The sequence below is a fragment of the Diceros bicornis genome, chromosome 2 (genome assembly GCF_020826845.1).
Source record: "Diceros bicornis minor isolate mBicDic1 chromosome 2, mDicBic1.mat.cur, whole genome shotgun sequence".
Taxonomy (NCBI): Eukaryota; Metazoa; Chordata; class Mammalia; order Perissodactyla; family Rhinocerotidae; genus Diceros; species Diceros bicornis.
The window spans coordinates 3,875,480-3,893,703 of record NC_080741.1 but is presented as its reverse complement, the minus strand read 5'-3'; the positions used below and the strand labels follow the sequence as shown (position 1 = coordinate 3,893,703).

General features: G+C 39.8%; 1 protein-coding gene across 11 annotated transcripts in view; it reads left to right on the top strand.

Moving 5' to 3' along the window:
- Nucleotides 1–18,224, top strand: part of MED12L (mediator complex subunit 12L) — a 327,766-nt gene that overhangs the window by 234,765 nt on the left and 74,777 nt on the right. For all 11 annotated transcript variants that reach the window (XM_058550842.1, XM_058550826.1, XM_058550786.1 and 8 more), the window contains 4 exons: nt 9,593–9,740; nt 13,834–13,952; nt 14,629–14,772; nt 15,632–15,795. In XM_058550842.1, the coding sequence (XP_058406825.1) occupies nt 9,593–9,740; nt 13,834–13,952; nt 14,629–14,772; nt 15,632–15,795 (575 nt within the window). The remainder of the gene's footprint in view (nt 1–9,592; nt 9,741–13,833; nt 13,953–14,628; nt 14,773–15,631; nt 15,796–18,224) is intronic.

The window sequence follows — 18,224 nt, the reverse complement described above, 5'->3', positions numbered from 1 at the left end:
GCTTATTAGAATTTTAAAGTCAAAAATGGGAAGAAATCTGTGTACAATCACTTGGAAATTTATTGTTAAAAAAATACTGGATCAGAAAAAAAATTTCCTTTATAATTAGAATCTGTTTCTTCTCCATATTGCTCAATCATTCATTCAAAAATTGGCCTCACAGAGACTCGTTCTTTAGCTCCCAGTGTTTTAACCCATGTGTATTTCATTTCCAACCTTGCTCAGTATATTTGAAGATTTCACATATATGTTCTTGAATATCATTCAGTACAAATTTTAAAACAGTAAAAATTAAGGATATGGCCTCTGTATGTGGTCATTTGTTGGCATTCCTCACAACAGCTAGGGCATACTTTCTAGATTGATGGAGTGTATCCTGGTGGCTAAAATAAAATGTCAAAACCATGTCCTTGTGTGGATCCACTGGTTATTATACCACAACAGGCAGCTATCAAGAAAACTAACACTTGACTTGAATACATTATATGACATCTAAGTTTTGAAATTTAAAATGAAATTTGTCATATTTTCATTTCATGAAAGACAAATAGAATTGATTCTACATAAAATTGTTCCAAAATATGACACAGTAATTTTAAATGTACAAATATCTGAATTAAAAAAAAAAGCTTCCATGCAGCAGATTCAAGTATGACAAGGGTAGCACTAAATTCCCCAAAATGCCAGTGGAATTCTTTTTGCCATCCTTTAATTATTGAAAGTGAAGCAATTAAGATTCCTGTGGTCAAGATTATGGCTTCAATTTTCACCACCTCCTCACCTATTTAAGTTAAAAACAAACAAACAAACAAACAAACAAACAAAAAACCCAGTATTTAGTTGCTAACAATGACACTGATATTTAAGCTTCCCTGCTGTTTGCTCTTATTTGTGCTTTCTCTGATAGTTTTGGAAATTCTACTTTAGGAATGCTCATTCTGTGTAGACTGTAACTTATTTAACTAATGTTCTTGATATTGAGAATTTCAGCTCCATCCAAATTTAAGTCTCATTTTACACCCCAGGTAAAATAAGACTATTTGCATTTTATTTCCACGCTCTGTATAATTTTTTTTTTTAACGAAGAGGTTAATGGTTGTCTCTAACACCGTTTGTGTGGCTTGCATTTTAATTTTTATTCCAAATAAGTGCTTGCATTGATATTAATTGTTAGGAAAGATTTCCAATTTTAAGAAAACTTGAAAAAAATTACACACACATCACAGTGTAAATACATATATTTTTTGAATACTTCTAGATACAAAAGTTACCTGGTTCCTCTTGATTCTGAAGGATTGGGATGTATCCAGTAGGTGGTAGTTAATGCCACCTGCAGGGTGGCATCTGGTCTTGTCCTCTTAATGTCTCAGCTTAGTTGTTAAAACTCTTTTTGATAAAGAGTTTGCTGAGCTTTTATCAGTCAAGTCTTGAGTGTTCTAGAGAGAAATAGAGGGAGAGAGAGGGAGAGGTCTTCACAATCAGATTTACCTTCAGACACTGCAGACTGACAGCTGTGCAGACACTGGATTTCCGTCTGACTGCTTCTAGGACTTCTGCTTTTATTTCCCTGGGAAATGTGGGGCAGGGTGGGTGAGCAGTCATCTTTTAAAAAGCAATTTAAAATCTTGCGGCTTTTTACTGAAACCTGCCATAGAGTTGATGCTTTATGAGTTCTTTTGGTTATTTTCCATGCAAAGGCTAAATCCAAGCTGAGATCCAGCCTTTCGAGGTCCGCTTCCTGGAGAAGCTCGCAAGCTTGCTTTCTCAGATGATTATTTACCTGAAAACACATTGTGCTCGACATTGGGTGATATATTACGTTTTAACAAGTAATTACATTAACTAAAAATGTGTGCTTGTTAGGGATGTTAAGTCTCTTGCTCTTTGTTTTTTCCCTGGTTAATAATGTCATTATTTTAAATCTGTGTTTGATCAACTCTTTGTAGGAGAAACAGTTTCCTCCCATTATAAATTATAAGAGTCCACAATCACATTAGAAAAGAAGAACAGTTGTATTCATTGCCAGGCTTATTATATAAAGTGTCTTTTATGCTTTTCTTGAACAGAATTGAAATATAAACAAATTATTCTTCTTTCTTTTAACCTGGCTTTTGTTTTTTTGGGGAAATATATCATTAAATTAAGGGATCCTTGTATCACTGTTACCTTAATATAAATAGTATTGTGGGCATGTACACACACACACTGTTTCAAACTCTAATATCCTTCTGTTACCAGTGGAACCACTTAGGTAGATGCCTTTGCTGGGAACATGTTTTGGTTATTTCTTCTGCGTTTTGCATGTGTCTTTCTCTGCATGTGTTAATCTTCAGCAGTGGTTCTTGAAGTGCAGAACAGCAGCCAGGTTTCACCTGAGAAGTTGTGAGATGTGCACATTCTTGGGCACTGAACCAAGCCCCACTGACTCGTTTCTTTGGGCTGCATCTGTCATCTGCATTTTAATGAGCCTCCAGTTGATGCTGGTGTGCGCTGAGGTTTGAGGACCGCTGATTTAAGCTCATGAAAGTAATTTGTTGGCATTAAGAATTTGAAATGAAGCTACGAATTTGAGTAATTTCATTAGGAAATTTCCGTTACATAATGATCCTGATCTGTTAGTCATCATGTCAGTTTGATATTAAGCTCGTGGAAAGATTAGTATTCTTAAGTTATTGTTATTTTAAAGTTTGACTATTGCAGTAAACAAATCTTAATTTGTTGATTTGGAGACACAGATTATACTTTTTGACAGAATTTTTATGCTGCATGCACTTCACACTAATAATAGCCAACATTTGATTTCTTATGTTGTCATGAATTAACTCCTTTAACGATCTCAACCTCTCTCTGAAGTAGATGTGCATATTGTTTCCACTCTCTGGATGAGGGAAAGCCGAGGAGCAGAGCAGTGAAGTTAACTAGAGACCCAGTTCCAGCGCATGCTGTCCGACCCCATAGCCTGCGTTGGTAACCACTGTGTGCCTGAAAGTCCTCCCCATCTCACTGTCTCCCAGACCCCTACCTGGCATGGAGGAATGGGAATTGACTGCCATGAATGGCATGGCTGCACTTTCAGGAAAATAGGAGTCATACTTCCCTTTACAGCAAATTATAAACTCTAAAGGATGTTTATGAGGTGTGTCTAAGATCTGCAGATAAAACAAGGCTTGTGGGGAAAGAAAAGACTATTTTCAACAAGTTAGTATGCCATTCTAAAGGAGCACCAGCTCAGGAGACTGAAATCCTGTACTGCATTGAGAACTTACATCTCCAGAAACCTGGAGGTCTGTGAACCGGGATCTGAGGGGAGAGGAACAGCTCCAGCTCTTGATCTGAATGCCCCCTCTCCCTGCTCTGGTTTGACTCACGACCACACCCGTGGGTGAACCTTCTCTGTGATACTTTCTCGTTGGAGGATGACTGCCAATTACCCACTTAGACCGCTTGACCCTGAGAGTGACTAAAATCTGTAAGTGAGAAGTGTCTCAGGTTACAAAAGTATATTATACGAGTAGAAGCAGAGCAAGTTATGCGCTTGAGCCTCTCATTAATAAACAACGGCAACACACACAGTTTGTTATTGTATGTGTTACTGCTGGGAGCAAGACTAGCCTTGAATGATTTGGTTATTTTCTATGATTGGGATGACTTAGAAAAATGAACTCATACCCCAGAATTTTTACATGCAGTGGTTTAGTTGTTTATTTATTTTGCCAAGTCTGGTAAAGGTAATCAGCTTATCTGAAAATATTTGCTTCAAATGGGATTCCTCTGAACCCAGAGGGCCATGCCTGAAAAGGATCCTATGGTTGTTGTGGAACCAGATTGGGGCAGGAGGATGGCAAAGTAATTAAGCCATTCGATTAGCTCTTAGGCTGTGTTGGTTCTAACATTTTATGGGTTGTAAATGTAGTCATTTTGACGTTAGTGAATGTTTCGATTGAGCACCTGCATTTTGAGGCAGCATTTTACTTGTGTCATCTAGCTTGGCTTTGCCTGTGAGTATAGAAATTTAGGTTAGATGTAAGACCAATACAAAAAGTAAAGAGTCTTGGGGCCAGCCCCGTCGGGTAGCGGTGAAGTGCGGGCACTCCGCTGCTGGCGGCCCGGGTCCGGACCCTGGGTGTGCACTGACGCACTGCTTGTCAGGCCATGCTGTGGCGGCATCCCATGTAAAGTGGAGAAAGATGGGCAGAGATGTTAGCCCAGGGCCAGTCTTAAAGAAAGACTACCCCAGGTCAGGTGAAGAAGCTGCTAATTTCTTGTTCCTTGAGCACAGCCTCCCGCGCCCAGAGAACACCATTCTCCCATGCCAGCCTAAGGCTTATTACCTGTGAAACATTCGTTTGAAGTTATTTTATTCTACACAGCATAACGTGGCATATTAAAAGATTCAGCTAAAGGAAATAACCTGTTTTAAGAGTTCTTCATATTAATAGATTAAAATAAAATTCATTGTTTTTTAAAAGTATTTTTTACTTCTTTTTTTGGAGATGAGGTAGGATACTGTGCACAGTTTACTTCATGATGTATACTGGGTTTGCATTTGAATATTTGAACAGAAAATTCAAGAGTGTTGGGGGAGTTGGAAATGCTGCATTTTGTTTTATTAGGACAATTGCATCTACTTCATCTGTTTTTCATTAGTGTTTAGAAGAAAAGGAAGCACATTCAGAGTGGGGTTTGTTTATAATTCCCGTTCAAAAGAACATTAACTGATTAATTTTAAAATTCTACGATTGTTGGGTCACCGTGGAAATATCAGAAGATGTGAATAGGGGAAAGGAGAGTGCAGAGCTCTTACAACCTTGCATCCTCACGTCTTTGTGAGCACACACGCATTTTGGCAACATTTCTAATCACTTATTTTAAAGAAATGAAGATGACTTAGAGCATACTTCAATTCAGTTAACTCCAGTTCTTCCTTGTAAGAATATTTGTCTCAAGAGACATATTTTAATTTCTCTAGTGCAACCAGCCCCCCCAGGGTTTTTGGATGTCCATCCTCCTAGTTTCTTGATCAATTAAATCTTGTGAGTGTGAGATGTTATCTGGAGAAAGAAAGTAATTGATCTAGAGGATGAGATTTTCAGAACTCAATTTACAAGGGCGATGACCTGTTCAACCCAAGGACAGCAGTGGGCTAGCATGAAAGGGATAACTAGCCTTCCGTGGACTCCCCAGCTGTGAGTCTATGGACAATCCAGTTGATTCTTTCTCCTGCCCTACAAATGTGTCCTTCAGGGTATAAATAATAGAGTAACTCTTTGGTACTGATCTCCAATCATTGATATTACTTACAACAGTGCAACTCGAGGGTGTTTTAATAATACTTATTTGAAAGAGCAGAGCTCATTGGTACCTTTGGAAATATTTGGTCCATCCTCTTAGGTTGGCCTTATTCTCATGTAGTATAAATTGCTATTTGAAGCCTTACATATTTTCTGCATGTACAGAAAACTGATAAAAACAAATCTCTTAGGCTATTGAAAAACAGTCACCTTTCTCTGCCTTTCCTATTTGAAGACTAGTAACAGCTATCATGGTTTTTCTAAAAATATTAACTATCAGAAACAAATACTGTCTTCATACCCCATATAGTGGTTGACTGGTGATTCTTTTCCAGCTAAATGCATGCTGCTCTTGCTTTTTTTTTTTCCTGAGGTAGATCGGACCTGAGCTGACATCTGCCAATCCTCCTCTTTTTTTTGCTGAGGAAGACTGGCCCTGGGCTAACATCCGTGCCCATCTTCCTCCACTTGATATGGGACGCCGCCACAGCATGGCTTGACAAACAGTGCATCGGTGCCCGCCCGGGATCCGAACTGGTGAACCCCGGGCCACGGCAGCAGAGCGCGTGCACTTAACCGCTGTGCCACCGGGCCCTGCTCTTGCTTTGTAATTCATCCCCTCACTCTCAACTCCTGACTTTGCCTCTGGCCCAGCTCCCTGAGCCTGTCAGGGCCAGTGGACTGACACGAGCTTTTCAAGTCCCTCAGTTCTTCACGTCCATATTTCCCTATATTTTCACCAAGTGTCTTTTTTCCCTGTGGTTCAGTAGAAAGACGTCTCCATGTTTCTTTCCCAGTTAATCCAGACAAGAGGCCGTGGTCTCCTATCTCCTTTATCAGTCATCTCCAATCCGGGTTTCCTTTATGGAGACTCCTCTATTTGAAGCGTAGCTTTGAACAAGAGTTTGCCGTTGATTATCCTGAGAAAACTTCCCTTCCCTTCCCAGCTCTTCTTCTCCATGCCCGACTACTCGCAAATGTGGGGCACTTCCCTCCCCTTCTCTAGCTCACCATCTGTTCCTGCTTCCACCCCGTTTCCTGCTTTCTGCACCACCACTCTAGAGAAACCCCTCTTTTGAGGTTCACTTGTGGTTTTCTTTTAATAAGCAAGTCAGAGGGGCCACATCCGTTGTGACTTCTTCCCTACATTGGACTCTGTTGATGGCCCCCGTTGTTACATGTCCCCTCTGCTGACTTCTGTGACCTTTCCAGTCATCTTGTTCATTATGGGGAGAGAGTGTGGCTCATTTGATGGCTTGTTTATCATCTCTCTTTGTTCTTCCCTCTGAAAGATAATGTGGGGCTTGCACCCCTCCCGTGACGTACTGCTCTTATCCCTAAGCTGTCACCTCTGTAGTAGTCGCCACATCCAACCGCCTAGTAAACATTTATAGTGCATTTCCACCTACCCCTCAAATTCCTCTCACCTAGAGGTAAATTCATGAGCCCTCTGCCCTTATAACCTTCCCTTTTCCCTCCAACAGATTGTATCTAGTGAGTCCATCTTGAAATCCACTGAGATGCACATTCACTTAGATGTCTGATCCATTCGCCACTTCCTTCAGATACCTGTTGATTTTATTTCTTATTTTTTATTCCCGCCACTAAGACTTGGTATACACCTTACAAACTTTTTTGCTCTAACTTTCTCTCTGCTTCTCCTTTCTTCTTTTCAGTTTTGTCGGCACTTATCAGGTTAAGTTCCCTACGAAACTAGTTTTTGTTCTTATCTTCAACCTTGCCCTATTTTTTTAGTCATGTCTTTTTACATTAATCCACTTATTTATTCATTGTTTCTTGTATTCAACAAATATTAAGTGCCTAATCAGTGCCGATTAAGGAGAATATAAATGTGAATAAAGCAGACCTGGGTTTTCCCTCACAAATTTGACAGACATTAAACAGACACCTAGAGAGTAAGTGAATTACACTGAGGTAAATGCCCAAAAGGCTCTCCTCCCCTCCCTGCCCCTCCTGTGGTGAGGGCTTTCACTAAACCAAGGTGACAGAGTGGCCTGGCGCTGTAGTTGTGTATGGCATTTCCACAAGCGAAGCTGAGGCTGTTGAAAGTATTTTAGGTGGTGGAAGGAGCGACAGCAAAGGAAGGAAGTGCCCCGGGGTCGTGGGGACTTTTGAGTAATGTGTGACACCGTGGATGCGGTTGCGTGCAAGAGCGAAGTGGAAGTGTAGAAACAGGTGGTGGGTGCTGTGTCTGATACACACCTCGTCTCAGTTATTCTCACAAACACCTCTCAAGGAAGGTGGCGGCCCCCCATTTTCTCAGAGGAAGTGTCTGAGGCTCAGAGAGGCTCATTTTCCAGGACCATGGAGTTGGCAGGTGCTGCACCCGGAATGCAGTCACGCCCTCCCTTACCCGAGCGTGGGCTGCTGTTGGAACAATGTGGAGCCGTAGCATCTGTGTGATTGTGATGAGCATGTGGATCTTCCCAGGATACCTTCCCTCCCCATCCCTGTTTGGGTTTCTGGCTCTGCAAATGCTGCTTTGCTTACGCTGAGTCTGTGCTCCTTGAGGACAGACTTGACATGCATCCGTGCATTTTCTCAGGGTTCCTAGAACCTTGTCTTGCCGTAGGTGGATACTCTATAAACAGGTGTTGACTGCCTTTGCTAACATCTTTCCATCACCCCTCACACAGAGGGTTACATTAGAGCCATCTGACAGGTACCTGGACAAGTGAGTGGCACTGCCGAGTTCTGTACCTTCTCAGTGCCCTCCTTTTCCCTTCATGGGCTCCTATGTACACATCCCGCCAGACAGAAAAGAAATGTATCAGTAATGCAGTGTACCAACAACACAGATCGCAGACTGACACGCAGCTCAGGTTGTTCAGATGTACAACCAGGTGTAGGCATTGCTGCCTGTGTCAGCTTATCCTGTGCTTAGTTCTGTCTTGACAATTTGGGGGAGATTTGGATGCTCAGGATAGTAGATAGCAACAGCTTTTAGAAGAGACTTGCTCCTAGATTTTTTTTTTAAAGGAGGCATATTTGAACACTTGAAACGTTAATAATTATTTGGGGTTGGGGCAGCAAGATAGGTTGGCAGAGTATACAACTGTATAATAGGAAAGGAACCAGTGTAAGGAGAAGCGGTGTCTTGAATGCAAGGGTGTGAGAGAGACAGAATGACAGAAAGAGATGAGAGGAAAGTGACAGAAACGGAGAAAGAAAACAGGCTCTCTTTTCAAGGCTACAGAAGCCACATGCTGTGTTGTGCAGAGTACACACACGTCTGGAGTACTCAAGATTAAACACTGGAATTCTCCAGATCCCAAGGATTTTTCCCTCTTTTGCAGCCACTACTCACTATGAACACGGTACATTTTGTTTTTACTGGGAGACGTTCTTTCTCGTGTAAGCTCCTCTGGATTAGACGCTGTTAGGAAGGGTAAGCACTCAGTGTGGGCAACAGGTACAGACAGTAAGGAAAGGAGAGAGACTGGAGGAGAGAGTTGGGGATTTTACTAAGAAAATGGAAGTGAAAGAGATCCAAGAGAGAAATTTAGATAGAAAAATTCAAAAGCAGGCATAAGAGAGAACATGTCTCTCACTGTTTAATTAACTCTGGCTAAAGAGTATGTTTAGCGGTGTATCTCTGTTCTTGTTATGCTGTGACTAAATAACTTTCCTTCCCGTGTGGGAAAAAGTGTGCTTGAATTCCCTGTGACTGTGGGGCAGGGCTGGAGGGTGGTCCGGGAGAGGAAGGTGCTGTCAGAACATGTTTGCATTTCCAGCTGTTTACCTCACACCTCATGAGACCTGCGCTCTTTATTGTTTTGTCATTTGGAGGTAAATATCCATGTACCTCACACTGTCATGTTGGAAGTAAATGGAACATTTTTTTATAAAAGTACTTGAAGATCCTAGCAAGATCTTTTTTTCTAAATATAAAATATTTAATGATGCTGTATTAAGAAGTAACTTCAAGCTTACTAAGAAGCAGCATTTTCCTTGAGGAAGAAGTATGACTGGGTAGTATGTAATAGGATATGAAAGTAACACCGTGCTAAACTTTAAAAGATGAAACGTTTTTTAGTAGTCAAAACTTACTCTGGAGGGTACGCCCACATCAAGTGCTTCTTGCTAGACTTCAGGTCAGTTGACACTTTTTTTTACTTGAGCAGTTCCAAACTGGAAAAACAAAGTGTTGCCAGTGGAGGCTGAGGTGAACTGAGAGGTGGGTGGTAGGATGCCACACCGCAAGCCGGCGTGGAGATGCTGTGGTCAGTGCATGTCATGGGTGGGAACAAGAGCTTCAGGATGCATTTTCTGTTTTTCAGGATGAATCTTCAAGTCATGAGTGTAACCAGCGCACAATCCTTCTTTATGGAGTGGGCAAGGAGCGTGATGAAGCGAGGCATCAGCTGAAGAAAATTACCAAAGATATTTTGAAAATCCTAAATAAGAAGAGCAGCACCGAGACCGGGGGTGAGGAGTCTTTGCATGTGCTCCATCGTGCTGTCCTCAGGCTCCCTCAGCACATCCTTATCAAAGGGTACACGGCATGGTTGCCAGTGTTTCCTCTCCCGAATGACTGTCACATTGAAATATGAGTCAGCACGTTGACATTTTGAGGCCTTGGGTCCATTTATAGTAATCTTTGTATGAAAATAGCATGTTCTGTAGATAGATTTGGGTAATTTTTATTTTCTACTCTTTTTTAATACTTACTAAATTTTCTACAGTGTTCATAAATGAAGTACTGAAGCGAGAGTTTGATAAACCCTTAGTCTAGAAGAGGTCCATTTCCCCCATTCTTGTCCGTCCTTTTAGCTCATGGTTTGCTCTGGGTGCTCATATTTGCGTGATAATTGAAAATTATGATGACGTAGCTGCTGATCCTTTCTTACATTATTCAGAAGAATAATTGCAGTAGGTCGTGGGGGCTACCCATAGCACCGGATAATTTCAAGTAAGAAAGAAAATTGGGTCCTTGCTCTGTACGCCTTCTCTACTTGCAATAATCTCTCCCCATGCTTTTACAGAGTTTTTACAGTGAAGCTATGCCTTCATGTTATGTCACCACATTGCATAATTGGATTTTGTAATTGTCCACTTCACATTTGCCTAATTACTCTTTTCAAGATTTGTTTGTTTTATTAGGCAGTCCTGTGATTGAAAATATGATATCATTATGTATACTCCATTGCCACCACTGGTGTTTGTTTCTCTAGTACTTAGATAACACAGAGAAAGGCAAGTTTGAGTTTTCCCTATGCAAACAGCACACTTCCGCACTTGGCATAAACCACCCCGGGAACCCTGCTTTGTTGCTCAGTACAAAACAAATACTTTTTTATGAACCTCTCCAAAGAGGATCCAATGTTTAGACTCTAACTGGCTGAATTACTAGAGCTCATCCACGGTGGATCTTTCCTGCAGAAAAGTACAGAGGTACCTAATGCAGAAAGCTCTCTTTTCTCTCCACCAGTAGGGGAACATATGCAGAAAGAAGGTACAAGGGCAACCTGTTTTCAGTCTGACTGTGGTGGTGCAGGGGTCTGACGTGGGATGTGGTGGTCCTGAGAACACGATAGGAAAGTTCCCTTTGTGTGATCCACATCACAGTCCCTCACTCCGTCCCGTTGCCAGTTAAGAATCTTGCAATACTCTGGCTCCGTGAGGGGACAACCCAGAATGTGGAAGGGAAACGAAACCTGTTGTTGTAGGCCTGTCCTTATTGGGCCTGAAAGAAAGAAACTGCTCTAAGAAAAACTATCAATTTGTTGTTTTGCTGTTTTCTCTCTCAGAGAAAAGAGGAAATGGGTTGTATTTAGAAGGTTGAATTTAGAAGCCCTGCAACTAGCTAACAAAGAATATTTGAAACTACTTTTTGTATACTTGGAAATGGGGTGGACACTATCTCCTTTAGAAGGTTCAGTAATACATGTTTTATCTATATTAATTTTGGCGAGTCTTTCCAGGTCCTGCAGAATTTTCATTTTTGGAGGGCTGAGAGGGGTGAGAAGGGGAAGGAAGCAATGTGGTATCCTTTTCTGTTGAGTCTGCTTCCTTCCTCCACAAAGAGTCTTTAATGCCAGACTGTAGTCTATCCTGTCCTTGTACCAGTCTCTTAAATAAGCAGTTCTCGCTTATGAACTCACAAAGAGAAAAACATTGTTGTTCAAGCTGCTTTTTGAGATATCAGTAATAGAAGCACCAATGTGGAGAGGTGTTGTCAAAGGAGATTTTTGTCTTTCCCTCTTTTTAGATAAAATACCTCAACCAGAAATGTGTTAATTTGGGATGTAGTGAGCTGTCTTCTGATAAATGGTCTAAGTTCAAGTCACCACTTGAAGCCTAGCATGCTCACCAGAAGCTGGCTAACTGTGCCTCAGATTAGTGGAAATTTGCCCACTTTTTTCTGCAAGGATGAGGATTGATAAGGCAGGAAACCAGAGCTTGTGTTGGCGTGTATTGATTTCTGGCCACACATAAAAATATGACTGAAGAACTCACTAGGAGTGTTCTGAGACTAGCCAGGCCTTCCCTGGGTGAATTGTCATCTAGTGCTTAAATGGCATTTCCAGCTGAACGAGGTCATACCTCATTTTACATTTGCATTGACTAGTCATTTTTGGTTTTCAATAGTATGTCTTTTGAAAATATTAATGAAGTTTACTGTAACAGTGTCTAAAAGGCCAAAACTTCTGGGATTTAAAGACTTTTTAAAAAGGAAAACCAAAAATAAGCAACAAAAGAGCAATAATATATATTATGAATGCATATTAACATAAGACAGATGAGGAAAATCTATGAATTATGACTATATTGTAACTCATGTAAATATCATTAAAATAAACTATTCCATTGAGAACCACCACTAATTTCTTATATTTTTCTTTGAAAGTAAATGTAAATTGCTGAGAATCAATTACGTCTTTTCTGTATGAGATTTTAAGTTAGCTATATGGAAGTAACTGGAGCCTATTAGCAAAACCAACAAACAGACAGAGATGCATTTGAGTTCTCATGCTGGATCTGCTTCCTCATGTCTGTGATTTTTGTTTCTTTATTCATTTTGGTCCCAGGAAGGACTAAATAATTACGTTAACTTCAGTTTTAAAGCACATTGTAACCAACACTATTGATGTGAGCTTTCAGTCTTGGATCAATGATGTTAGTATAAATGAAAAAATGCAAAACTTGGATCTTTTAAACATGCTCATGACACGCAAGCAGCTATATTGAAGGCGAAATTCCACCGTTAATTTGTGCCTTTGAGAATAGACATTGAAAAACAAGTAGGTTAATGAACTTCTTAGTTCTTGTTCTTTGTGTTTTGTTTGGTGTTATTTGACGAAAGTGGCGCAATCTTATACCTTATGTTACTCAGCACCTTTTAATTCTGATTTACTCTGGTATCAGGTATTGTTTGTTTGTTTTAGGAAATTAAGACGAAACAACCTGGGGTTGTTTTTTGGGGAGGAGGGGCTTAAACTATAATTGCTTATTGATGAAAGGGAAGTCTACTTTTTGTTACTTTCTAAAACCATTATATTTGCCATTTGCAAAATCTTTTTGAGTTCAGTGAAATCCCTCCTGTGTCTTTAATAGAGAAGTATGTAAAGTGACCTTTGTTCTCTCAAACTGAACTTAATCCAATCTTTCCTTTTCCTTTTTCGTTTTGTCTTGGTAAATACGTATATTCAGAAATATTTAAAAACAAGATCTAATTATTTTTAGATCTTACCCTTAGAACTCTTGGGAAGAACAAAATTCCCTCTTCTGGAATAAGCAATATTTATAAAATTTTCTTATTGGAATTTTCTTCAAATTTCTTTATGATGAATTCATCGATGTAGCACTTTCCCGTTAATGTGAAGTAATTTAATTCCTTGCTACCCCTAAAAGTGTTAGGAATCGTGTACCTTTTTTAAATATTAAACTGTTTGGAAAAAATATCACAGTAAGTCTCCTAAGCTGCCGGTGAAGTTACCTGTTACGTCAGAGTGAGCCTGGGTGATTTTTTCCCCTTCATTGTTGATATCATCGCATTTTAAGTCAGTTAGTTACCAATGTTCACAGAGGCACATCTCATAGTAGCCAAAATCTAGGAACTACTCACTAGAATGGATAGATGGGTAGTATAGTGTTACACATTGGTATACTGTTTATGAGTGAGAATTATTAATTTTTAGAACAAATTAACATTACCTCAACAATAGAGATCAATGTCAGAAGCATAATGTTGAGTGAAAGATGCAGATGTTACACGTAGATATTGTGTAGTTCCATTTGTATAAAGTTCTGAAGTGGGCAGTACCACTCCCCGCTGTTGGAAGTCAGGATTTTGGTCCCCTGGGGAGAGAGAAGTGACTGAGTGGGCCGGTGGGGGTTTCTGGAGTTCTGGTATGTGATTTTGTGATTTGAGTTTCATTTCATCAGTATTTAATTTGCAGAAATTCATAGCTTTTGTGCACTTTTCTGTATGTGTGTTATACCTCAATAAAAAATATCCATCCAGAAAGTCAAGAGATTCTGTTAAATGGAAAGTAATGAATCTACTGTGTTTGTTTAGTTGGAGATGAAGGACAGAAAGCCAGGAAGAGCAAACAGGAGGCCTTTCCAACACTGGAGACCGTGTTCACCAAACTTCAACTCCTGTCGTATTTTGATCAGCATCACGTGACGTCTCAGGTGGCCGTCTAAAGCTGTTTGGTTATACCTGTGGGATATTTACATGTCCTTTAACGTTGCATTCATGCAGTATGTTTTTGGCTTTAGTTGGTTTTATAAACATAACGTAAACATATGGAAGCATCTCAAACTATTGAGTAGTTCAGTTTTAAATGTCAGGTTGCCTTCCTCAGAAGAATTAACTTTTCTCATGAAATTATTTTTACCTTATGATAATAATCAACACTATGTAAAATAATCCCTAATGCAATACTTTCATTTTGGTTCTACATTGCTATTGATAAGGGGGAAATCTGTTGATGACCGAAATAAAATACTGTGCAGTTGAGAAGAAACCAAATCTGTTCTGTTTTACAAATCCATTGATATTCAGATAGATATTATTTGTAAATTAATCAGCATTTGTAAATTAATCAGCATTTGCAGTTGTTCTCCCTTTACGATAGTTAAGTCTAGATCTTAATGACAAGTTGGCTTATTTCTTCAAATTATAGTTGCAGTAAGGAAGTTTGATTTGTCCATGATTTTGGTTTCTGTAGAAAGATGTTTTAACTTTCTTCTAAGTAGAATCACATATAAATTCAAATTTCCTACTTAAAATATTAAAATAATTTGTGAAATAAAAAATTATCTGGAATATTGGTCTTGTAATTATTTTCACTCTTTTTTTACACAGATCTCTAACAATGTGCTGGAGCAGATCACAAGCTTTGCGTCAGGAACGTCCTATCATCTCCCTTTGGCTCACCACGTTCAGCTCATCTTTGATCTCATGGAGCCAGCCCTGAACATCAATGGACTAATTGACTTCGCAATACAGGTGTCAAAGAGACCCTACTTCTCTCATGTTTAGGAAAGCAAACCTGCCAGGCATCATACAATTTAAATTGAGCCACCTGATGCATTTCTGAATAATTGAGACGTTATGAATCAACCGTATTCAACTAGCATTTTAATTGCACCTGTGGTCCTAGTTTTCAAATAATTATAATATGGTGCTAAAATATGTAAGTCATTTAAAAATGGAGTTTTGAGGACAGTTTTGTTGTCTTGTTATTTTGCTTAGGAAAAGGTGACAGTTTCTTTGCCATTTATAACACTATATTTTAGGTTAAGAGTAAAAAAATAAAACCTTATCATTTGATTTGTCCTGCTGTATTTCTTATACATAAACTTGAGTTCATTTATTATCTTATGTTATTAGTGAATAGAAATAAAACTTGGTTTCTGTTGCTTATTCTATTGGAGGTGTTAGCTTTGTTAATAACAAGAAAATAATGATAAATCACTTCTGTTTTATGAAAAAGAAGGGTAAAAGGGGAAAAAAAGTGAGAGGTGGGGATGTTCTTTTCTGAAATTATCCAGTCCAGAAATTTGGGCTGCCATGAAGTTTTGGTGACTGTTTCAGTATTGGGTACTTTCGGATTGCATGTACCATGATGTCTAGACAGAAGAAAAACTGTATAATTTGGTAAAGGATTAACAATAAAAACCAGTTGAATTAGTTAGGATATGTTTTCTGAGACTGTAGTTGTCTGTGTTTACAGTCCTGGGGCAGGATAAGGGGCAAGATCGAGCAGCGTTAGAATGACTTAAGATATCCATGGTTTGTCAAGTTAAATGTTTTTCCTATTTGTTTTGGCAGCTGCATTTTTATTGCATCTTTTCTCCCCTTGTAGCTCCTAAATGAACTGAGTGTTGTAGAAGCCGAGCTGCTCCTGAAATCCTCCAGCCTGGCAGGAAGTTATACCACGGGGCTGTGTGTCTGCATTGTGGCTGTCCTCAGGCGGTACCACAGCTGTCTCATCCTGAGCCCCGACCAGACAGCCCAGGTGTTCGAAGGGTTGGTATATGAAATACCATTATTGCTTTTCACATCCTGGAATGTGTAATTCCTGATGAAATATTACAGCGGTTTTAAGAGAAAAATAGTACCAATATTTGTTTCAATGAAAAGCTATAACACAGTTAAAGAATAATTTTGCAAGAAAACGTTTACCAAAGAAGGAAGTATAAACATGAAAAGTATGTTCTTTTTAATAAGGTGTAATTCCTTCCTCCCTGCCCTCTCCCTTGTTTCTCAGAGTGTAAGCCAGTCATTTATAGCACTCCATCATCTGTGCTGCCCAGCATCGTGGCTTGGTGTGAATGGTGAATATGTGATAGCTACTTTGTTCATGTAATTTCAGTTTGCATTTGGAGAATCAACACCAAATAAGCTTTGCTGCTGCATGCACTCTCATCTTAGAGATTTACTTCTTCAATTTTATTTCTTTTATAAGTTAAAGATGTCTTCTGACAAGGGTTAATCTAGAACAAATGACTTTCTTGCTTCTTAGTCTTTTTTGGTTTGTGTATATTGTAGGCTAAGGTTTTCTCTACTACCACTAGTGAAGTTGGGCTAAGCAATTGCCTGATATCATCCCCATTAGAGGCTGAGGTTTTGGGGGCCAGCAAAGTATAATGAGCTCTCAAAAAACCTGTACTAAGCTCCTTTTTGTCCACTGCAGATCATTTTCCCCAGGGCTTTCTGAAAAAAAGACAACTTGTTTTTATTTTTCTTCTGTTTTTCCTGCTGGGCTCAACAGAAACATGGGGTTGTTGGTTCCACAGTCCTTTTTTTTTATAATCTGGTACAAGCAATCAATTTATACTCTGCTCCAGAGTGGCAGCCCTTCAACAGCAGCTTTTTTGGGGAATAGGTAATGCTACCACATTAATTGAACACGCAGATTTTTTTTTTTTTTTCTTCTGAGGAACATCAGCCCTGAGCTAACATCCATGCCAATCCTCCTCCTTTTTTCCCTTTTTTTTTAATTCTCCCCAAAGCCTCAGTAGATAGTTGTATGTCATAGTTGCACATCCTTCTAGTTGCTGTATGTGGGACGCCGCCTCAGCATGGCCGGACAAGTGGTGCATCAGTGCGTGCCTGGGATCCGAACCCAGGCCACCAGTAGCGGAGCGTGCGCACTTAACTGCTAAGCCATGGGGCCGGCCCCTGAACACATAGATTATTAAGTGAAATCTGAAACATCCCAGATACTTTTAAATGTGAGAACATAAACATCTTAGAATTCAGGGAATATAGAACTCTTTAATAACCTTCAACTACCCTGTAAGGGTGAATAATTAGGACCATTTTATAAGTCAAGGAACTGGAACTCAGTCCTGTTAAATGAAGTGCTTGGAGGAGGGATGTAGCCAACATCACAGAGCTCATACATCTCCCGGGCAGCTAAGAGCCTTTCTAACTAGGAGCTCATTTATGCTGCTTGATTTATACCACATTTTTTTTTTTTTTTTTTTTGGTGAGGAAGATCAGCCCTGAGCTAACATCCATGCTAATCCTCCTCTTTTTGCTGAGGAAGACCGGCTCTGAGCTAACATCTATTGCCAATCCTCCTTCTTTTTTTTTCCCCCAAAGCCCCAGTAGATAGTTGTATGTCATAGTTGCACATCCTTCTAGTTGCTGTATATGGGACACGGCCTCAGCATGGCCGGACAAGTGGTGCATCGGTGAGCGCCTGGGATCTGAACCCCGGGCCGCCAGTAGTGGAGCGCACGCACTCAACCGCTAAGCCACGGGGCTGGCCCCTATACCACATTTTTTAAACTACAGAGACCCATTAGCTGGTCATGAAATGAACATAATAGGTTTTGACAAGTATTTTTTTGTTTTTGTTTGTTTTGAAATTTATTTTAGTATCATTTATTTTGACAGTTTAAATTTATGTTCTATGAAGTGTTCATAAAATCATATTTGATAGTAACTGTATTATTTTTTACTTTAATATACATAGTAAGGATAAGTATTTTCCCTGAAACTAATATTTTGTACTTATATGAATGTATATACTGGATCTCAATACAAAATGTTTTTCTTACCTCTAGCGAGTGAAGACATATTGAGAGAACACTGACTGCTGTGCAGTAGATGCCCAGCAAACTCGCACTAAGTGTTTGTTGACTTGAATCACAAAGTAATTCTGTTTTCCAGAAGAGTAATAATCCAGGTTATGTCTGGATTTTTTTTTTTTACATGTTAACCACTGAATGAATCATCCACTTTCTTCTTAATTATGTGCCGCTTCTGCTGTAATTGACAGCTTTTGTCAGCTGCCTGGTGGCCCCATCTGCTGCTGTCACCTCACAGGGTTTGGGATGCTCCACTGCCGTTTCCTCCTGCAGCTCCCTGGGCGTCACCTGTGGTACTTGTGATTCCAGTGTCCTTCTCGGCCTTGACCTCCTAGGCTCCCTCTGGCTTCCCCTGTC